Raw genomic sequence first — 23937 nt, forward strand, 5'->3', positions numbered from 1 at the left:
ATCAATGTGGCTATTTTCATTTAACAACTTCAGTACCTTACCATGCCAAAACACTTTGTTGATGGATCAGTAACATCAGTGAGGTCAAGCACACCTCTGGGAATAATGGTTGTTAGCTACCTGCTGCCTTAGAGAGAAGAAGGAACAAGACATTCTTGGTGAAACAGTGGCCCCGCCACACTGAAAGTCAATGGCAAAACTCCCATGGGCTTCAGTGGGGCTAGGATTTCAGCCAGTGTTTTCATATGTCCTAGAAAAATAATATACTTGTTTGTTTTTGTCTTCTCTGGTCAAACTAAAAAGGCTGGGAAAAACAGAGAAAAATAAACAATAGTATTTTCAAAAGCCAAATCTTTCCTATAATAATTTTCAAAGAGGAAAATTATAGGGTTAAAATCGTTAGCTACACCTTTTAATACAATTCATATATAAAATATTTCTACTTATAATACTGTATTATTCACAGAAGACATTATTGATCAAAACTGAACCTTTATTCATTACCCATACTACCCTAACAGTTACTCAAGTCTGACTTACAGATGACCAAAAGATGAAGCACAATGGAATTATGCAGACCTTTAGGTCCCAATCTTGCAAGATTGAGCCCTTACTGCCTTCCCCCCCCCGTATGCTATAAAACCAAAACAAGACCAACCAATATTATCCACTTACATCCCTCCAAAGTAATTTTTTCTGTATGTTTCCTCTTGCATAACACTGATTTTTAATAAATTAATATCAGTTCCATACACACACACGCACAAATCTCATCATTATTCACCCTTACATCATCTGCAATGCTTACTGATGACTACTGCATGATATTTCCAGTGTCTGCCCAGTGAGCAAGAGACTAGAGCCAGAAGTGGAATCTTTCCAAAACACTATGCAAAGTGATGTTCGCATAGGATACTGGGGAGCTCCATGTTTTAATAAATATTTTTTCAACAACAGCATTGTACAACACAGGTGTGCGTATGTGTGTGCATGCACATTTTTATTAACTTTAAATACACTAGTTAGAGATTATTTCATACAGCAAACTACATATAAAACTGTCTCTGGGATTTAACAGCCCCAAATAGGGACAACCTTGTGCCATATGGTTTGAAATGATGTGATAATTCTTAGTCAATAAAAGCTTACAAATAGAAATGCATTATTCATGTGAGTAGCCTATCAGAAGGTACAAGTATTCAGTAAAATCTGTTACTGTAGCTAAGTGCTTTCAGGATTTATGCACCTGGGTCCTAACTCTTGCCTAGCATTCATGTACTGTAAAAATCATCCTCTTCTTTTTTACCTCAACCACAGAACAGAAATCAGGATTCCTGTAGTAGAGGAAAGGTTCTTGAATTAAGCCATCTCCTACTGACAATACTGTATATACTGTTTTTGGTTCAAGATACTGGGCTGGATGGACCTTTGGTCTGACCCAGTATGGCCATTCTTATGACCTTCTAACTAAAGTGAAAACTACTGTTTTGTCTTCACTAGAATTTTACAAGTTAACTTGAGTTAAGAACATAGCATTTTTTCCTAGTGAAGCCAAGGCTTAGAAGTTTAAGGATAGCTGAATATTCTATTTAAAATGCTTCACTTTACAGCTTCTGGTAAAAATTTTCCCCCTTTTTATTCTAACAGAATATGTGGCTCTGTGTCGAAATCTGGCTTGGAAAACTCTTTCCCCTTCCCAAATACAGCATACCCCGCATGGTTCCCATCTTGACTCTATATGGATAATACAACATACACAGCCATTATTTTGCCTTCCATATTGGTCCTGCATCACAACAAATAATATATCAATATAATCAGCTAATGTAGTCCTAAAGTAGCAGTTACTCTTAGGTGAAAGAAAATCTGGAAGAGGTGTTTTCTGCCACCTAAGTTACATATATAGGTGCCAATCCTGTAAAGATCTACATACATGCTCAACTTTATTTACTGTGATTACAGTTTTTAGCATGCATGCAGTTTTAATTATTCTAATATTATATTACATAAACAAAAACCCAATGTTAGAAGAACATAAAGGTTGCAAAATCAAGCACTCAAAAGTTAGAAAATGCCAGTATTAAAGTTGCATATGTAAAACCCCCTGACTGTGGGCTAGATATTTGGAAAAACCCAGAGGTAAATGGAGTAGTGAGCCTGCAGTGCCATGAGGTGACATTCTCCAGTACTGCACCTCATTCAACGTGAAGCCCGACCAGTGAGAGGTTGTGTCACCGCTTGCATTATAATCCTGAGTGCCCCAAAATGCTTCTGCTACTTGTGGCTCCCTTCCTGGGACACACACGGAGTCAGCGGCCAGCATGTACATGTGTTCTGCATGCTGTACAGCTCTGATTCCATCACTTTGAGTCCAACAGCCTGCCAGCAGTTATCACAGACACACTTTTGTCTTTACCAGCCTTGGCTAATGTTAGCAGGTGACCCCAACATACTCCCATTCCTAAACTTCCCCAGACCCATGTGCTTTGATACGTCCAGCCCTCTCCTGCAACATTCAGAAGAAGATGATCCATTATCTCCTTTAAGGAGACAAAACCCACCACTGCTGGTTTAGATTAACAGTAAGACAAGTTAATTAACAAAAGAAGATATTATTTTAAGTGAGTTCATGTATAAGAGATAAAGTTAGAAATGGTTACAAGTAAGTAAAAATAAAAGCACACATCTAAAAGTCTGAAACTTAATCTATCAAGGTTTGGTTCAAGGCTTTGTTCAAGAGGACTGTTCTCAACCCACAATCTACCAGCAAGATGTGGCGGACCTCTCATTTCAGTTAGGATCTCTTCCAGAGGCCCTCAGGCACTGGTTATTTTGTCTTCTTAGTGAAAGAGATAATTTGGGGATCACTGCCCCTTTCCTTTTATAGTAGATTTAATCTTTGAAATGAATTCTTCTGAAGGGTACCCCCTCAAAGTAAAGTTCATTCAAGTTGTGAGGAAGGCAACATGGAAAGCTCTATGCTCCATCTTCCCCCACTTTTGTTTGTTAAAATGCAAATTGTTCTGGTTCCTGCCATCTCCTCTTCCTGATGTTTTGATGGTTCTATTTACCACTTATCTGTAAACTGAGGTAAACACACATTCATTTGTTTCGGATAGACCTGTTTAACAACTCTTGCTGAGGCAAGGCTGTCTGTTTTGAGCATGTACTAGTATCATCATACTGGGGGAATACACAACTTTACATATCATGTTGCTACATGTATTTCACCATGATATTATTGACCAGTGAATTATTAGTTTTCAAATGATACCTAACAGGGCATATTTTGAACAAAGATTAAGGATGTGAATATGGAAGTGCTTTGGGCCATAATGTTGCTCTCACCATAGTGTCTCAGTACTTCACAAACATTAATGTATTTAGCTCCACAGCACTCGTATAAGATTATGTGGTACAGTAACTCCTCACTTAACGTCGTAGTTATGTTCCTGAAAAATGCAACTTTAAGTGAACTGATGTTGAATGAATCCAATTTCCCCATAAGAATTAATGTAAATAGGGTGGGGGTTAGGTTCCAGGGAAATTTTTTTCACCAGACAAAACTTATACCGTGTGTGTGTGTATACACACACACACACACACGGTATAAGTTTTAAACAAATAATTTAATACTGTACACAGCAATGATGATTGTGAAGCTTGGTTGAGGTAGTGAAGTTAGAGGGTGGAAGAGGGTGGGATATTTCCCAGGGAATGCCTTACTGCTAAATGATGAACTAGCATTCGGATGAGTACTCAAGGGTTAACACATTGTTGTTAATGTAGCCTCACTCTACAAGACAACATGAATGGAGGGAGGGGAGACAGCATGGGAGACAGAGACACACACCCTGTGTGTGGGAGAGAGAGAGATGTGCATTGCCCCTTTAAGTTTGCTGACACCATTCTAAGTACATCGCCTTTGAAAAGATCAGGAACTTGAGCTAGCAGCTGCGGCCAGCAAGCTCTCTCTATCCTGAGCCCTGTCCTGTCCCCACCCTGCTCTATATGGAGAAGGGGTAAGTGGGGGCAGGAGTAGGGGGGTGGGGGACACCCTGATATTAGCCCCTCTTTCCCTCCCCTCCCCTACACAGCAAGCAGGAGGCTCCCAGGAGCAGCTCCAAGGCAGAGGGCAGGAGCAGCACATGGCAGTGGGGGGAGGGACAGCTGAACTGCCAGCAATTGATAGCCTGCTGGGTGGCTGCTGCGCAGGGAACTTAGGGGAGCAGGGAGCTGATAAGGGAGCTGATGGGGGGCTGCCGGTCCACCCTGGTTCCAAGCCCCCACCAGCTAGCTGCAACGGGCTGCTCTTCCTGCAAGCAGTGGACAAAGCAGGTAGCTGCCAAACAACGTTATGAGGGAGCACTGAACAACTTTAAACGAGCATGTTCCCTAATTGATCAGCAATGTAACAACAAAACAACATTAACCGGGACGACTAAGTGAGGAGATACTGTATTATGATCCCCAGCTGGGGAACTGAAGCACAGAGATTGAGGCGAAAATTGTCAAAAGTTTCCACTACTTTTGCAAGTCCAACTTAAGACACCTCAGGCCTGGTTTTTCAGAGTATTTAGCATTTTAATAGAACTTTATCTGTTCAATGCACAGGTGTAGTCCACATCATTTCCAGCTGTGAGCAGTCAGCATTTATGCAAATCTGGTCCCAGGTGTCTCACATTGGCCACTCAGAAAATGAGGAACATACAATTAGTGTTCAAGTTTGTCATAAATATAAAGGGAAGGGTAACCACCTTTACTTAAATCCCTCCTGGCCAGAGGAGAAACTCTTTCACCTGTAAAGGGTTAAGAAGCTAAAGATAACCTCGCTGGCACCTGACCAAAATGACCAATGAGGAGACAAGATACTTTCAAAGCTGGAGGGGGGTGGGGAAACAAAGGGTTCTCTCTGTCTGTGTGTTTCTTCTGCCGGGACCAGAGCAGGAATGCAGATCAGAACTCCTGTAAAGGGTTAATAAGCAATCTAGTTAGATATGCATTAGATTCTGTTTTGTTTAAATGGCTGATAAAATAAGTTGTGCTGAATTGAATGTATATTCCGGTTTTTGTGTCTTTTTTGTAACTTAAGGTTTTGCCTAGAGGGATTCTCTATGTTTTGAATCTGATTACCCTGTAAGGTATTTACCATCCTGATTTTACAGAGGTGATTCTTTTACTTTTTCTTCAATTAAAATTCTTCTTTTAAGAACCTGATTGCTTTTTCATTGTTCTTAAGATCCAAGGGTTTGGGTCTGTGTTCACCTATGCAAATTCATGAGGATTTTTATCAAGCCTTCCCCAGGAAAGGGGGTGTAGGGCTTGGGGGAATTTTGGGGGGGAAAGAAGTTTCCAAGGGGGCTCTTTCCCAGTTATATTTTGTTAGACACTTGGTGGTGGCAGTAATAAAGTCTAGGGACAAAAGGAAAAATAGTTTGTACCCTGGGGAAGTTTTAACCTAAGCTGGTACAAATAAGCTTAGGGGGTTTTTCATGCAGGTCCCCACATCTGTACCCTAGAGTTCAGAGTGGGGAAGGAACCTTGACAAAGTGTGAAAAGTATGGTTAAGTGACTTGACTAGCATCACATAGGAACTCTGGGGTCCTAAAGACAACAGGTTCCTTAACTACATACTCCTGGGGAAATTCTGTGCCAAAAAATTAAAAATTCTGCATACAGTATTTTAAAATTCTACAAAATTGTGAATGTTTTATTAGTCAAAAGAACACTATATGATCACACCAGTTTCAATTATTTTTGTAATTTATTTCAAAATACCTGTCAGCAACCATGTCGGTAACAATACAGAAAACAAAAGATTCCCCCAGTAGTAGCGAATTAAAGAAACCCCTATGACAACCCAGTTTCCGTTTCTCTGTTATCTTTTAGTTGGTGCCTCAGTCTGGGTGTGTCACTCATGTTAGCTGAGCACATCTTGAGGGAAAACTCTCCCCCTCTGGTCTCTAGGCACCAACACCCTGCCCCCCAGAGCCCAGCCACAGGGAGGCCCCGCCCTCACCCTGGCCCAGACACCTGCATCCTCCTACACCCTCAGAGCCCAGCCGCAGGGCCCCCTATCCCAGACACCTGCATCCCCCTATGCTCCCACAGCCCAGGGATCCAGAGAGAGAAACAGACTGATTCTGGGTCCTGGGTTTGTACAGAGTTTCTGGAATGCTGCCTCCTTCCTTCAGGGTGTTACAGGAATTGCAGCTGCCAGGAACTGTCCAGCTCCGCGCATGCATGCATGCACGCACGCACCTCCCCAGGAGTGTCCTGTATTTGTAAGCTAGAGACCAGGGCTTTGCTGGGTCCAGCAGCCCCTAGTGGTGAACAGCAACTCTGCAGCACCAATTCTGCAGAGAAAAATGAAATGCTGCACAGAACATTAATTCTGCACAAATTCTGCATTGCACAGTGGTGCAGAATTCTCCCAGGAGTAACTACAAACATACAAGCCTCAGTCCCAAAGCACAGTCCCATCCTGTGCACTGAGTAAGCCAGGGGATCTTGCGGAAAAAACTGTATGTGAACATGTAACCAAAGGCCATATGTCAATGCATGTGCACAAGGAGACTGAATTAAGATTGCACAAGTAACCTTAATGTGGCATTTCCTAACTTTTAGTGCTTAAATTTGCAACCTTAATGTTTTTTTAATGTAGGTTTTTAAAACTGTAATTACTTAATTTAAAAAAAAATTAAAGTCATTAAAATTAAAAAATATCATCATCTGGAACAGTACTGTCCCTCAACTTGGGCCATCTGCAGGTTCAGACCCTTAGATCCATAGCAGAGTTCTCTACCACTTGAGCTAGAAGAGTATCTCGTAGCAGTAATATTGTGATCCTCTATGTGGACCAGCCATATAAGGGTGAATCAGACACTTTGCCTGTGGGTTTTACAGCTATTTACTGACAGCAGATGAATGTAGAGGCACAGGACTACTGGGTTCAATTTCAGGTTCTGATGGAGAGTATGTGCTTTAGTGTTGTTAGGCTCTGCTATGAGGCAAAAGGGTCTGTCGCTGTCTGCTCCGATCAATCCCACTTCCACCTATGAGCTTCTTCCCTCACCTTGTGACATTCTCTTCCCACACCATTTCTTACTACGTTGCGTTTAAGGCAGGTTGCTTCCGCCTTATCCTCGCAACCTGTGTGACTGCAGGGGGAGCACTGAGAGCACAAAAGAGGCAGTCTCCCTGCTTTCAGTTCTGGTGCCAACCACCTAGTGGCCCACAGCAACCAGGAAGAACTATTGTGGGAAAAATCCTACTCAGCCCCTATATCTCTCGCATTCAGCATGCTTTTTACAGACAGAAGGTATTCAAAGGTTTATATCTTGATCATATGTGGAATTTTGGTAGGAACAGCAAAAGGCACATCCCTGACACTACGGCCACCCCTCTGCCAAATTTTAAGCTCTTGCTCCAAAGCGTCTCAATAAAATGGCTATAAGAATTTTTTGGTGAGAGCAGTAAAACATTTTTCACTGTTCTTGTAAACTTTGAGCGAAGACTTGCAAAACAATACTTTCAACGTGAGGCGGATACCCAGCATGTAAACATTTAGTGTGAATTGTTAAAGTTATGAGAAACTGAAAGCAGGGTGTTACCATGGAGAGGTTTCAGAGTAGCAGCCGTGTTAGTCTGTATCCGCAAAAAGAATGCTCACGCTCAAATACATCTGTTAGTGCCTACGGTGCCACAAGTCCTCCTGTTCTTTTTTTAATGGAAATGTTGGACTTCCTTAACCATAGGCAGCACTATCACTCCTGCGTATAAAGACCCTGCAGTATATTTTAAGGCCCCAATACCGCAAAGACTTACTGGCAATGCTTAACCTTAAGCACTCCACGTAGTCCAAGACACTGCTCGTAAAGAGGACTGGGCCTTAAAGTGTATTGCAGTATAATTACAGAATAATCAAAACTGAACACATGCTCAAAACTGTCAAGTGACATTCCAAAGGTTCTTAACCTGGCAGAATTGTTCAGCATTATATGAACTAGAAAAAACTGCAACGGGTATTTGAATGTTTACATTCAGTAAGAGAATTAGATGGCTATAGCTGCATTTTGGGACAATTGTAATTAAAGTTATAACTAATGAGCTTGGAAAACGAACTACATATAAAGAGCTATCATTCATAAACCTTAGAAATGGTGGAAATGTAGCTACTCTTTTGACTGTTTGATCTTATGATATTAAATACATTTATATGCCATGTAGAACCACCAGGAAGGAACTGTGAATTAAAGGGCTATAATTCGATCAAGGGGTTCTTATGACATCAACCAAAAAAGCAAAGTGCCTGTAGTTTGTTTAGCAATTCAAATACTTCGATAGAATTGTAATCTTACAAGTCATACTGCGATACTTTAATTTACATAAGACACAGCAAACTTGTAACTTTTTGCTGCTCCACTACACTCAAACCCCAAAACAGTTTCTGCTAGTCGGGCTTTCTATAATACCTATCTGTACCTACCACAGGTGCTAGAGAAAACCCTAAGGGTATGTCTACATAACAAGCTGGATCCCACAGCAGTGAATCTCAGAGCCTGGATCTACAGACTCAGGCTCGCGGGGCTGGTACTACGGTGCTAAAAATAGCCATGTGATTGTGCGGACTTGGGCTCTGGAGCCAGCAACACCCCTCTCCTCCCCCCAGGCTTCAAAGCCCAAGCTCCTGCCCAAGACTGAATGTCTCCACAGCTATTTTGAGCACTGTAGACCCAGGCTCTGAGACTCGCTACCACAGGATCTTGCTTACTGTGTAACCATACTCCAAGAGACCTCCTTACTTCCGCAGAGACCATAGATCTCAGTTCCTAAACTGATACTTTAAAGACGCAGCACAGTAAAAGAATACAATGGGGGGCAGCTTCTGTCTCTAACAGGTGAAATCTAAGGGTTTGGCTATATGGGAAAGTTGTACTGGTCTAACTAAAAGTGTGTTTTAAACAGATTTAGCTAAATCAGTGTAAAAGGCTGTGTACACACCTTTATTTCACTCTAAACCAAGCTTATTTTGGATTAGTTTAAGTCAGTTACAAATTGGTTTAGAATAAACTAAAAAGTGAGCCACTCAAACCGAAATGAGTGTTTGCACAGGAGTTTGCACTGGTTTAACTAGATCAGTTTCAGACCAATTTAATTTAAACTAGTGCAACTTTATTGGGTAGACAAGGCTTAAAATTTACAGGCATGACATCATACCTCATACTGTGAATAAAAAAGATTTGGTGGGTGGAAGGGAGGACTTGGAATAAGTGAGGATAGCTGTATGATCTAACCTTGCAAAATTTACACAGGGTAAATAATTTTTTAACAAGCAAATAAACTACCATTCAATCACAATGGTTTAGACTGAGCAAGTAAATTTTGTGCTGGTGCTACTAAATAGTAATGGACATTTTGCAAAGCATGATTAATATAACAGGTTTGTGCATTCATCATTTGAATGCACATGTTATGGTACATCATAAAGTAAAACTTTACAGAAATATGTTTCTGGTTTGCACTACTGAGGTGCTTATTTTCTTAATAATTCCACAGGTTAGGCATTCACATCTTAAAGATGAATTCCTCTAAGTAAAGTGGTATTTATGGGGTGTCAGAAGTGCCATGGTTCACACTGCAGTGCTATGCCTTTGTACATAGTAACATCGACACAGAGAAAGACAAGCAGTAAATTACTGCTGCAGCTTTCTGTGGCAGATTAAGGTCCTGTGAAATGGTGAAAAGCCTGCTGTACTTTCATAGGAATAGATACTGACCACAAGGGCAGTGGGGCAAAAACAGAACACAGACAATCTATTCTGCATCACCATTCTAAAAAACAACTCTGGTTATAATAAATGCCCTGTGGTTGTACTCACTGTGATCTTAAGAATTTTGATTTTGCAGAATAATTTTTTTCTTCCATCAACCCAGTCTGGTACCACTCAGAAGGCTAAGATAACACCTTATGTTGCACTAATGCAGCAAGGAGTAAGGAAGATTTTACATTTGGGCAAATGACAATGTAGGATATTTCCCTAGAACACAAATGAGTATTAGGAAGGGGAAACAGCTCATCTACTTCTGGCCCCCTTATTCTCTAGCCAGCTGCCATAGGCATTATGGTCAACACCACATGCAAGCAATTGGCAAACCTTTTCAGTGCAGCAGTAAAAGTAATCCCAGCAGTGCTTCCCCCAGGTCTGCCCAATAGAACCTTGCCTTAGCTAATACTGTACATTTTCTTAGAGCAGAGAATCTGCAAGACACTCAGGCTCCCTTCAGCAGTGCCAATCAAGACAGAATTATGAATTCCATGCCAGATGTGCGTATTACTAATTGAACATATTTTAAATATTATGTAAACACCTACTTATGAAAAACATTCCCTTAACTATTAGCAGGGGTGGGTATGTGGTGGAGGGTGAGGGAGTGGAATGTTTCGTTTTCATATGTCTACAACTTCCACATGTAACGTAAACATTTTCAATTTCATCTGGATTTGAAAAATTGTACTGATTACAGAAAAAGGAAGTTATTACAATGTGTGTGAAAAGAAATAAGAGATACATTTGTTGGCTGAACTTTAGAGGGCTCTCAATTAAATTTGTTACTTATATGATTCATTGGAGGGTGATAGTTCTTCCTCATGGATGGGCCTATTTAGATTATGTTAGGAGGACTTTTTATTCCATCACCTTGTTCTTCAAAGACAGATTTATCAAGTTTGAAGTGACACAATTCAAGGGAGGTTTTCTATGTTCATGTAAGGTCTAATATGTTTCAAATTGCACAGCAAGATGAGCTTAAATTCAGTCTTGGAACTCATTAGAATGTTGGGTGAATAGTGTCATCCAAATGTCCTAGCCAATATCTTATAATCTTGACATCCTACATTACAATTCTGCTCACAGCCAAAATAAGGTTAGTTAGATGACATGAGATGTCTGGTTCTGGGAAGGACAATGTGCAGTGTGTGCACTCAGGTTAAAGAAGAAACAGTGATTACTAAGCCCCTCACATTTGGATATGTCAAGTTTAGTCTTTTCACAGGCAACTGAGAGACCTGACCAGATTGCAAAGAACTTTTTTTTTTAAATGGATTGTTGGTTATTTAAGTGATGGATAAAAGAGAAATAAAACTGGCCATATCCTCAGCAGGATAACAAATGCTGATTTGTTAGCTGCTCAGTCATTGAAAAAAATCCCTGAAAATAAATCTCGGCAGCTGAAAACCTGCCTTTTATTGGACTTTTCATCAAACTGAATCCTTAATAGATTGTTTTAATGCTCAATAAATAAAATTAAATGACTGAGCATATCCTGATTCATTCTAAAGATTCCAGGTTAGTATTTTAGTTCCCAGTCCCAATATTTAAATCAAGAGCATAACTTCCAACAGCTTCAATGGCACAAGATCAAGTCCTCAGAAGGTGTATAGAATCGATCTGACAAGCAGATCTCCGTATGCAGAACTACCTGCAGGTTCTAAGCTTTTGATTCTAAGCGCAAACTTTTGTAAATGGTGCCCAATCCAAGAAACTGATCTGTGTTTAAATGCCACTTGGTGTGGAGCATGCACATATTCCTGCAGGTAAAGCTTTGAAGCAGATCAAATTACAACATAATCATAAGGGGCAAAAAATCTAAACTGACAACACAAACAAAAAAATAATATAAAACTCTTTTGAATTGTTTTAAAATATATTACCCTCTGAAAGGTTAGCGTGTACAAAGCAAATGAAGACTGTGTGCCTACACAGTACGTAAGAGTTACTTACTTCTCCCATCACTTCAATGATGTCACCAACTTTTAACTCCAGCTCATCGTCATTCTGAGGCATGTAACTGAAAGCCACCTGACATCTTCTCCTCCTATTTCTCTCCCCTAGATGGAGATGAAAGAATAGAGCAAAATATTTAGATGAAAATTTAAATAAAATGAGGCTTCCTGAACAAACAACCCAGCTACACTGTGCCCCTGAACACACTCCATGGGACAGCACTGAAGATGAATTGCACTGTTCTAAATGAGCACTATTCAAAACTTTTTGAATGTTTGCAATCCCTAATAAATGTGCCTAGGATCAGTTTACAAAAAAAAAGACTAATATTCAGATTTTTTCAGAGGACCACAGAGCATATTATTCCTTCGAACTATTTTTGTCTTTTGATGTAAATTGATACAATGAGATATTCAAGTAAGAATAAATGGTCTTTCTTCTTCTTCTACTACTACTATACTGCTTCTGCTTGCTCTCTCTCTCTTTTTTAAATATCAGTGCACCAGTAGGCTCATCTTCCGTAGATATATATTTGTAAATGGCATATTTGTGCACTATTCTAAATTTAGGGTGTTGATTTAAATGCAGCCAGGTAAATGGGATGATTCAGTTTTGGAATATTGCTTGCTAAACAAACAGCTCAGTATCTATCGATATTTGGACTTTTTTGTGGAACTGAGAGGGAAAGAGAAAACTTTCTGTAATTTAGCTGCTGAAACATCCTACCCACCCTCTTCTGGTTAAAGAGCCACCTAGCAAAACAAAGAATAGTAACAGCATTTTGCATGTGGGCATGATGGAGATAAAGTGATAGAAACCAAGTAAAATACAGCTCCCTCTGTCATAAATAAGGAAATTTCTTGTTCACATGCCTTGCAATGCAGGAACCATACCAAATACCATATGAAAAAACTGTCAATACATTTCTTCACTTCATGAGTAATTTGTTTACTTACAAACTGAAATATTAAATCTCAAATTCGCACACACAAATCAGGTGTGTCTTCATAATTACTGTCCAAATGCCCCTAGACTTCCATTTAAAAAAAAGTCATGCAGTCAGTATGATGTTTACTGTACAAAAATACCCATTGACAGTACTAGAAATGCTCCTTAGGACAAATGAATGAGAAAAGTCATATAATTGATGATTCTCTTTTTTTCAGTTTGGAAAGCTGGTCTTTAAAAAGAAAAAAAGGCAGGGGGAAGTCCCACGCAGACAAATATGAAAGGCAATTTTACCTTCACTAGATGACTTAGCTTTTAAATATTCCCATCTTGGGCTTTAGGAGAAAGTTTCCCTTGTCTTTGAGGTATAGTATGAACAGCAGATGACTATTTGAATTTTAAAAAAATAAAAATATATTTTAATGCAGTTGACCTAACTATCTCATAAAATGTTAAGTTTATTTTTCTTCACTTATACAAATAAAAAGCATTGTGTGACGATGATGATTTCATTAGAGTGATTTCTGGGCGGTATCCTAATAAATACATTCTGTATAGAATGCCTTCAGGACTGTGCAAAAATTAGAGGCTGCAAATAAAAAACAGACTTTTTTCTAAAGATAAACATACTCATTATATGAATATCAGCACTTACAAAGTGGTAACTGTTGACTGATTTGACAGACTGAAGTATGTCAGTTGCCATGGTATTTTATAATCAACATTGGGTGACTCAAGGATAAATGATTTTGACATTTCTAAGGGCTGGTCTACACCAATGCGAGGAGCCTAGGTAACAAAATGGAGGAACTAGAGCTACTGGTGCAGGAAGTGAAACCAGATATGATAGGGGTAACAGAAACATGGCGGAATAGTCGTCATGACTGGACTACAGGTATTGAAGGGTATGTGCTGCTTAGGAAAGACCGAAATAAAGGTAAAGGTGGTGGAGTAGCACTGTATATCAATGATGAGGTAGAATGTAAAGAAATAAGAAGCGATGGAATGGATAAGACAGAGTTCGTCTGGGCAAAAATTACATTGGGGAAGAAAACTATTAGAGCCTCCCCTGGGATAGTGCTTGGGGTGTGCTATAGACCACCGGGATCTAATTTGGATGTGGATATGGATAGAGTCCTTTTTAATGTTTTTAATAAAGTAAATACTAAGGGAAACTGCGTAATCATGGGAGACTTTAACTTCCCAGATATAGACTGGAAGACGAGAGCTAGTAATAATAAGAGGGCTCAGATTTTCCTAGATGCGATAGCTGATGGATTCCTTCATCAAGCAGTTGCTGAACCGACTAGAGGGGATGCCATTTTAGATTTGGTTTTGGTGAGTAGTGAGGACCTCATAGAAGAAATGGTTGTAGGGGATAATCTTGGTTCAAGTGATCATGAGCTAATTCAGTTCAAACTGAACGGAAGGATTAACAAAAATAAATCTGCTACTAGGGTTTGGATTTCAAAAGGGCTGACTTTCAAAAATTAAGGAAATTAGTTAGGGAGGTGGATTGGACTGAAGAATTTATGGATCTAAAGGCAGAGGAGGCCTGGGATTACTTCAAGTCAAAGCTGCAGAAGCTATCGGAAGCCTGCATCCCAAGAAAGGGGAAAAAATTCATAGGCAGGAGTTGTAGACCAAGCTGGATGAGCGAGCATCTCAGAGAGGTGATTAAGAAAAAGCAGAAAGCATACAGGGAGTGGAAGATGGGAGGGATCAGCAAGGAAAGCTACCTTATTGAGGTCAGAACATGTAGGGATAAAGTGAGACAGGCTAAAAGTGAAGTAGAGTTGGACCTTGCAAAGGGAATTAAAACCAATAGTAAAAGGTTCTATAGCCATATAAATAAGAAGAAAACAAAGAAAGAAGAAGTGGGACCACTAAACACTGAGGATGGAGTGGAGGTCAAGGATAATCTAGGCATGGCCCAATATCTAAACAAATACTTTGCCTCAGTTTTTAATAAGGCTAATGAGGACCTTAGGGATAATGGTAGCATGACAAATGGGAATGAGGATATGGAGGTAGAGATTACCATATCTGAGGTAGAAGCGAAACTCAAACAGCTTAATGGGACTAAATCGGGGGGCTCCAGATAATCTTCATCCAAGAATATTAAAGGAATTGGCACCCGAAATTGCAAGCCCATTAGCAAGAATTTTTAATGAATCTGTAAACTCAGGGGTTGTACCGTATGACTGGAGAATTGCTAACATAGTTCCTATTTTTAAGAAAGGGAAAAAAAGTGATCCGGGTAACTACAGGCCTTTTAGTTTGACATCTGTAGTATGCAAGGTCGTGGAAAAAATTTTGAAGGAGAAAGTAGTTAAGGACATTGAAGTCAATGGTAAATAGGACAAAATACAACATGGTTTTACAAAAGGTAGATTGTGCCAAACCAAGCTGATCTCCTTCTTTGAAAAAGTAACAGATTTTTCACACAAAGGAAATGCAGTGGATCTAATTTACCTAGATTTCAGTAAGGTGTTTGATACGGTGCCACATGGGGAATTATTAGTTAAATTGGAAAAGATGGGGATCAATATGAAAATTGAAAGGTGGATAAGGAATTGGTTAAAGGGGAGACAACAATGGGTCATACTGAAAGGTGAACTGTCAGGCTGGAGGGAGGTTACCAGTGGAGTTCCTCAAAGATCAGTTTTGGGACCAATCTTATTTAATCTTTTTATTACTGACCTCGGAACAAAAAGTGGTTGTGTGCTAATAAAGTTTGCAGATGATTCAAAGCTGGAAGGTATTGCCAATTTAGAGAAGGACTGGGATATCATACAGGAGGATCTGGATGACCTTGTAAACTGGAGTAATAGTAATAGGATGAAATTTAATAGTGAGAAGTATAAGGTTATGCATTTAGGGATTAACAACAAGAATTTTAGTTATAAGCTAGGGACGCATCAATTAGAAACAACGGAGGAGGAGAAGGACCTTGCAGTATTGGTTGATCATAGGATGACTATGAGCTGCCAATGTGATATGGCCGTGAAAAAAGCTAATGCGGTCTTGGGATGCATCAGGAGAGGTATTTCCAGTAGAGATAAGGAGGTTTTAGTACCGTTTTACAAGGCACTGGTGAAACCTCACCTGGAATACTGTGTGCAGTTCTGGTCTCCCATGTTTAAGAAGGATAAATTCAAACTGGAACAGGTACAGAGAAGGGCTACTAGGATGATCCGAGGAATGGAAAACTTGTCTTATGAAAGGAGACTCAAGGAGCTTGGCTTGTTTAGCCTAACCAAAAGAAGGTTGAGGGGAGATATGATTGCTCTCTATAAATATATCAGAGGGATAAATACCAGAGAGGGAGAGGAATTATTTAAGCTCAGTACCAATGTGGACACAAGAACAAATGGATATAAACTGGCCACCAGGAAGTTTAGACTTGAAATTAGACGAGGGTTTCTAACTATCAGAGGAGTGAAGTTTTGGAATAGCCTTCCAAGGGAAGCAGTGGGGGCAAAAGATCTATCTGGATTTAAGATTAAACTCAATAAGTTTATGGAGGAGATGGTGTGATGGGATAACATAATTTTGGTAATTAATTGATCTTTAAATATTCATGGTAAATAGGCCTAATGGCCTGTGATGGGATGCTAGATGGGGTGGGATCTGAGTTACCCAGGAAAGAATGTTCTGTAGTATCTGGCTGGTGAATCTTGCCCATATGCTCAGGGTTTAGCTGATCACCATATTTGGGGTCGGGAAGGAATTTTCCTCCAGGGCAGATTGGAAGAGGGCCTGGAGGTTTTTCGCCTTCCTCTGTAGCATGGGGCATGGGTCACTTGCTGGAGGATTCTCTGCTCCTTGAAGTCTTGAAACCATGATTTGAGGACTTCAATAGCTCAGACAGGTGAGAGGTTTTTCGCAGGAGTGGGTGGGTGAGATTCTGTGGCCTGCGTTGTGCAGGACTAGATGATCATAATGGTCCCTCTGACCTTAATATCTATGAATTTAAGTCGATCTAAGTTATGCTAGTTTAGTTACGCAAGTTACATAACTGAAGTCGACATAAGTTAGATCGACTTACAGCGGTGCCTACACCGCGCTATGTCGACGGGAGAGCGCTCAGGGAGGTGGAGTACAGATGTCAGCAGGAGAGCACTCTCCCATCAACTTAGCGTGTCTTCACCAAACCTGCTACATTGACACCACTGAATCAATTGCAGCGGTGCCGATTTAGCCAGTAGTGTACACGTGGCCTAAGAGAATAAGAAATCGGTGCAGCACTGGATACTACTGCTAGTGAATCTCTCTTTTTTTTGCATATTTATTTATGATATTTTTGTGTGATTGCTATAAAAGTGTGTCTTCCCTGGGTCTTCAAGGTGAATTGACTTGTTTTAAACAAAAAGATTAATATCCATGTAAAAGGAACATGAAGACATTAAGCCTCAAATCAAGGTACACTTACAAACTCCAGGAATCCTTCAGATGTTTTCTAAATTTGGAAGTTTAGCTACCGGAGTTGAGAGGAAGGCCTTTTCTACAACTACACATCCAGTCTCTCCTCTTACACTATCTCCTCTGGTCAGCATTACTTGGTCAGCAGCTCACTCTCACTCACTGTGCACATGTATACCTCATGCAAGCTGTCCAGTTTTAGACAGGCTCAATTGGTCTTATTTTACTCCCAAGAACAGAGCTGGTCAAAATTTTTCACACACAACTTATTTTGGGGGGAAATGTAAATTTGTGTCAATTTCATCAAATTGTTTCAGGTGGGGAAAGAAAACTAATAAAATCTGAAAAAAAACTAATAAAACATTTCACATCAAATAAAACGAAACATTTGGATTTTTCTGTATGAAATGACGTTTTGTTTCAAAACTTCTTACTACCACAAAGATGTAAGCACTTTATTGTAATCTCTTTGGAACTGGGACTGTTGTTTTGTTGTGCGTTTCTACAGCACCTAGCAGAATGGGATCCTCGTCCATGACTGGGGGCTCCTAGGTGCTAAGGTAATATACATAAATACATTTTTAAAAAGTATACTTAGGGTCTTTAATGTGTCTCCTAAGGCTGATCAGGACTTGCTCAATGAGCAAGAAAACAACATGACAGAACAAGGAGTAATGGTCTCAAGTTGCAGTGGGGGAGGTTTAGGTTGGATATTAGGAAAAACTTTTTCACTAGGAGGGTGATGAAGCACTGGAATGGGTTACCTAGGGAGGTGGTGGAATTTCCTTCCTTCGAGGTTTTTAAGGTCAGGCTTGACAAAGCTCTGGCTGGGATGATTTAGTTGGGGATTGGTCCTGCTTTGAGCAGGAGGTTGGACTAGATGACCTCCTGAGGTCCTTTCCAACCTTGATATCCTATGATTCTATGGGAGGTCCTCTAATAATGTAATGCAAGTCTTAGTACTAGAGAAGGACGAGTGAAAGGAAGCTCCTTCAATGCTGCAGTCCAGCAGGTAAAAAAGATATACAAAAGTCATGGGGTGAAGGAGGAAAGATATACAGTATATGTTTAGAAACATTCCTAGTGGCTTCAGTAATTATCCATCCAACACAGCTTCAATGTGCGTGAAATGGGTCCACTCTACAATGCAATAGGGACAGTGTAGAATAAACAAGGAGCTATAACCCCCATTCATCCAATATACTCTCTTCTCTACTGCTATTTTCTTAATCCTGCTCTTGTGAGAAAGATAGAGGAAAAGAGACAAGAGGCAAATGCTTTGAAATCCACTTCATGTCACAGCAAAACCAGAAAAAGTTAAAAATAAAATGAGTGCAACTCCATTGACTTCAGCTCCATTGACAGCAGAGCATTAGGCACATGGAGAATCCAAGAAAACCGTGGGCGGGTGGGAATCTTAATAGTGAAAAATTTCCTACATTTTAAAATTTAGGAACAAACAGCGAGTGAGTAAAGCACAGAACAAAGAGCTTTCTCTTCTCTGCTCGACCACCTAGTCACTGTTTGGCTTTGAGGATCCATAAGATCTTTGGGCTCTGTTTCCCCATTTGTAAATAGGAGAAATTGTATTTTCCTCCCTCCCCCATTTATTGTGAGCCTAACTTAATATTTGTAAAACTCCGAGATCCCAAAAATTTTACAGAAGTACGAAGTATAACAACTATGGGGATCATGAAAAGAAAAGGAGTACTTGTGGCACCTTAGAGACTAACACATTTATTTGAGCATAAGCTTTTGTGAGCTACAGCTCACTTCACTGGATGCATGCAGTGGAAAATACAGTAGGGAGATTTATATACACAGAGAACATGAAACAATGGGTGTTACCATACACAATGTAATGAGAGTAATCAGGTAAGGTGAGCTATTACCAGCAGGAGAGGAAAAAAAAAACCCTTTTGTAGTGATAATCAAGGTGGGCCATTTCCAGCAGTTGCCAAGAACATCTGAGGAACAGTGGGGGGCGGAGGGGGGAATAAACATGGGGAAATAGTTTTACTTTGTGTAATGACACATCCACTTCCAGTCTTTATTCAAGCCTAAATTAATGGTATCCAGTTTGCAAATTAATTCCAATTCAGCAGTCTCTCGTTGGAGTCTGTTTTTGAAGTTTTTTTGTTGAAGAATTGCCAATTTTAGGTCTGTAATCGAGTGACCGAAGCGATTGACGTGTTCTCCGACTGGTTTTTGAATGTTATAATTCTTGACGTCTGATTTGTGTCCATTTATTCTTTTACGTAGAGACTGTCCAGTTTGGCCAATGTACATGGCAGAGGGGCATTGCTGGCACATGATGGCATATATCACATTGGTAGATGTGCAGGTGAACGAGCCTCTGATAGTGTGGCTGATGTGATTAGGCCCTATAATTGTGTCCCCTGAATAGATATGTGGACACAGTTGGCAACGGGCTTTGTTGCAAGGATAGGGTCCTGGGTTAGTGTTTTTGTTGTGTTGTGTGTGGTGGCTGGTGAGTGAGTATTTGCTTCAGGTTGGGGGGCTGTCTGTCAGCAAGGACTGGCCTGTCTCCCAAGATCTGTGAGAGTGATGGGTCATCCTTCAGGATAGGTTGTAGATCCTTGATAATGCTCCTTGATGGAGAGGTTTTAGTTGGGGGCTGAAGGTAATGGCTAGTGGCATTCTGTTATTTTCTTTGTTGGGCCTGTCCTGTAGTAGGTAACTTCTCGGTACTCTTCTGGCTCTGTCAATCTGTTTCATCACTTCAGCAGGTGGGTATTATAGTTGTAAGAATGCTTGATAGAGACCTTGTAGGTGTTTGTCTCTGTCTGAGGGGTTGGAGCAAATATGGTTGTATCGTAGAGCTTGGCTGTAGACAGTGGATCATGTGGTGTGTTCAGGATGAAAGCTGGAGGCATGTAGGTAAGTATAGCAGTCAGTAGGTTTCCGGTATAGGGTGGTGTTTATGTGACCATCGCTTATTGGCACCGTAGTGTCCAGGAAATGGATCTCTTGAGTGGACTGGTCCAGGCCGAGGTTGATGGTGGGATGGAAATTGTTGAAATCATGGTGGAATTCCTCAAGGGCTTCTTTTCCATGGGTCCAGATGATGAAGATGTCATCAATATAGCGCAAGTAGAGTAGGGGCATTAGGGTACAAGAGCTGAGGAAGCGTTGTTCTAAGTCAGCCATAAAAATGTTGACATACTGTGGGGCCATGCGGGTACCCATAGCAGTGCCGCTGACTTGAAGGTATACAGTGTCCCCATATGCGAAATAGTTATGGGTGAGAACAAAAAGTTCAGCCACCAGGTTTGCCGTGACATTATCGGGGATACTGTTCCTGACGGCTTCTAGTCCATCTTTGTGTGGAATGTTGGTGTAGAGGGCTTCTACATCCATAGTGGCCAGGATGGTGTTTTCAGGAAGATCACCGATGGATTGTAGTTTCCTCAGGAAGTCAGTGGTGTCTCAAAGATAGCTGGGACTGCTGGTAGCGTAGGGCCTGAGGAAGGAATCTACATAGCCAGACAATCCTGCTCTCAGGGTGCCAAATCCTGAAATGATGGGGCGTCCAGAATTTCCAGGTTTATGGATCTTGGGTAGCAGATGAAATACCCCTGGTTGGGGTTCTACGGGTGTGTCTGTGCGGATTTGTTCTTGTGCTTTTTCAGGGAGTTTCTTGAGCGGATGGCGTAGTTTCTTTTGGTAACCCTCAGTGGGATCAGAGAGTAATGGCTTGCAGAATGTGGTGCTGGGAGAGCTGCCTAGCAGCCTCTTGTTCATAATCCAACCTGTTCATGATGATGACAGCACCTCCTTTGTCAGCCTTTTTGATTATGATGTCAGAGTTGTTTCTGAGGCTGTGGATGGCATTGTGTTCTGCACGGCTGAGGTTATGGGGCAAGCAATGCTGCTTTTCCACAATTTCAGCATGTGCACATCGGCGGAAGCACTCTATGTAGAAGTCCAGTCTGTTGTTTCGATCTTCAGGAGGAGTCCACCCAGATTCCTTCTTTTTGTAGTCTTGGTAGGAAGGTCTCTGTGGGTTAGTATGTTGTTCAGAGGTGTGTTGGAAATATTCCTTGAGTCGGAGAGGTTGAAAATAGGATTCTAGGTCACCACAGAACTGTATCATGTTCGTGGGGGTGGAGGGGCTGAAGGAGAGGCCCTGAGATAGGACAGATTCTTCTGCTGGGCTAAGAGTATAGCTGGGCAGATTAACAACATTGCTGGGTGGGTTCACTGTTGTGGCCCCTTGTGGCATGTAGTAGTTTAGGTAGTTTAGTATCCTTTTTCTTTTGTAGAGAAGCAAAGTATGTGTTGTAAATGGCTTGTCTAGTTTTTGTAAAGTCCAGCCACGAGGAAGTTTGTGTGGAAGGTTGTTTTTTATGAGAGTATCCAGTTTTGAGAGCTCATTCTTAATCTTTCCCTGTTTGCTGTAGAAGATGTTGATCAGGTGGTTCCAGTTTATTTGAGAGTGTGTGGCACAAGCTGTCAGCATAGTCTGTGTGGTATGTAGATTGTAATGGATTTTTTACCTTCAGTCCTTTTGGTATGATGTCCATCTGTTTGCATTTGGAAAGGAAGATGATGTCTGTCTGTATCTGTACGAGTTTTTTCATGAAGTTGATAGATTTCCACTCCACCCTATCAGAGGCTCGTTCACCTGCACATCTACCAATGTGATATATGCCATCATGTGCCAGCAATGCCCCTCTGCCATGTACATTGGCCAAACTGGACAGTCTCTACGTAAATGAATAAATGGACACAAATCAGACGTCAAGAATTATAACATTCAAAAACCAGTCGGAGAACACGTCAATCGCTTCGGTCACTCGATTACAGACCTAAAAGTGGCAATTCTTCAACAAAAAAACTTCAAAAACAGACTCCAACGAGAGACTGCTGAATTGGAATTAATTTGCAAACTGGACACCATTAACTTAGGCTTGAATAAAGACTGGAAGTGGATGTGTCATTACACAAAGTAAAACTATTTCCCCATGTTTATTCCACATACACACACACACCCGTTCCTCAGACGTTCTTGTCAATGGCTGGAAATGGCCCACCTTGATTATCACTACAAAAGGTTTTTTTTCTCTCCTGCTTGTAATAGCTCACCTTGTCTGATCACTCTCGTTACATTGTGTATGGTAACACCCATTGTTTCATGTTCTCTTTGTATATAAAATCCCCCACTGTATTTTCCACTGCATGCATCTGATGAAGTGAGCTGTAGCTCACGAAAGCTTATGCTTAAATGCATGTGTTAGTCTCTAAGGTGCCACAAGTACTCCTTTTCTTTTTGCGGATACAGACTAACACGGCTGCTACTCTGAAACATATGGGGATCATGAACTTACAGTTCCATTCTCAGACATATTCACAGCAGTTACAGAGTACATTAAGGCATGAAAGCAGCATGATACCAAACAAGAAAGATCAACCCACAGCATTCAATATACCCAACTGTTCAAAGTTCCTCAAATGAGTCTCCGGTTCTCTCAATTCTCTCTCGCTCCCTGGATCTCTCTGTAAAGAAATGTCAAAATGGAGAACAGCAAGGAACGGAAGATGAGAGAGAGACTATAACCCAGTTCTTCTCTTTCTTCTAATGCAGTTGTTAACAGAAGCAGCAGTTCACTCTTTTGGTTTCAACAAGGGGACACATGTAATCAGCCAGGCCCCACGAACAGCTAACTGCTTATGTACATGTTTAGAATCCTTGGGGACAGCATACTAGCAGCGTTAAGAACTATATACAGCAGAAGTGTTGTTTTTGTTTTGTACAGTGTGATGAAGCAACTTGGGTAGTTCAAGCAGAACCCAACAGGTTCTACTAGATCACTGTGAAAACAGAGCTGATTCGAAGAGAGTTCAGAGTCAACAAGCAGCACACATATAGGAGTTGTTAGCAAAGATAAAGATATTTTCATAAAATTCCAATGCTAGTCACCCTCCTGAGTTTTTTGTTTCTGTCTAATTAGTACACGTTTCTCAACACAGCATGTTCAGGAATCATGAATACCCCCTGGAATGGCTTATAGACAGTTAAGACAAAATATCAGTCCTGAGGCTCTGTCTGCCCTGTCCCCCCTAATATTCCCACCTACTATCAAACTTGTACTGAAATTATTGCTAACTGCTGTGTGTTGTGAAATGCATTAAAGACACACCGTGAAATTAAAATGTATTGTACTTGGCTAGTCAATGTGCAGTTAAATTTTAAACCATTTTCTTACTAAAATTATGATTACAGAAGTAGCTGTAACCATTGCAGCAATTAAAGTTGCATAAAGTTTTCATTCTAATACCATTTTTCGTCCTTCAACTTGATGAAAATTTCACCATTTGGATGAAAATTTCCCACTTTTGTTTTTAAGTTTTGGCATAAACAGTTCAGCCAGTTCTTGGTGCAGGTGGGTAGGAGGAGGTGAACAAGGCACCTTTCCCATTTTAAAAGTACTAGAATTTTTGAACAGCACATGAATCAAACTGCCCATGCTTTGAAATGCTAAATTTTCTCTGGATATAGTTGTAATAGCGAAGTAGCATCTTTCACTGTTTTAAAAGAAACTGGTTTTTCACTGGACAAGGTTATAAACCTTTAAAAAAATCACATATCTATTATATGCAGTCAATATTTAAAAATATAGTGTGCAGCCACAGGAAGGATTTACTGTGCAGATGTTAGGGGCTAACACGGGGCTAACATAACTATGAAATGAAAACTTTGTAAAAATGTATGGCATTTGTAGCAATGGCACCAGGACCTCAATGCAGACATTAA

The 23937-nt window shown here is 40.5% G+C and overlaps 1 protein-coding gene across 3 annotated transcripts in view; it reads right to left on the reverse strand.

Annotated features, from left to right (window-relative positions):
- The window catches only part of SH3KBP1 (SH3 domain containing kinase binding protein 1), a 339518-nt gene that overhangs the window by 151986 nt on the left and 163595 nt on the right, over positions 1–23937 (reverse strand). For all 3 annotated transcript variants that reach the window (XM_073356811.1, XM_073356821.1, XM_073356827.1), the window contains one exon: positions 11784–11890. In XM_073356811.1, the coding sequence (XP_073212912.1) occupies positions 11784–11890 (107 nt within the window). The remainder of the gene's footprint in view (positions 1–11783; positions 11891–23937) is intronic.

The sequence above is a fragment of the Lepidochelys kempii genome, chromosome 1 (assembly GCF_965140265.1).
Source record: "Lepidochelys kempii isolate rLepKem1 chromosome 1, rLepKem1.hap2, whole genome shotgun sequence".
NCBI lineage: Eukaryota > Metazoa > Chordata > Testudines > Cheloniidae > Lepidochelys > Lepidochelys kempii.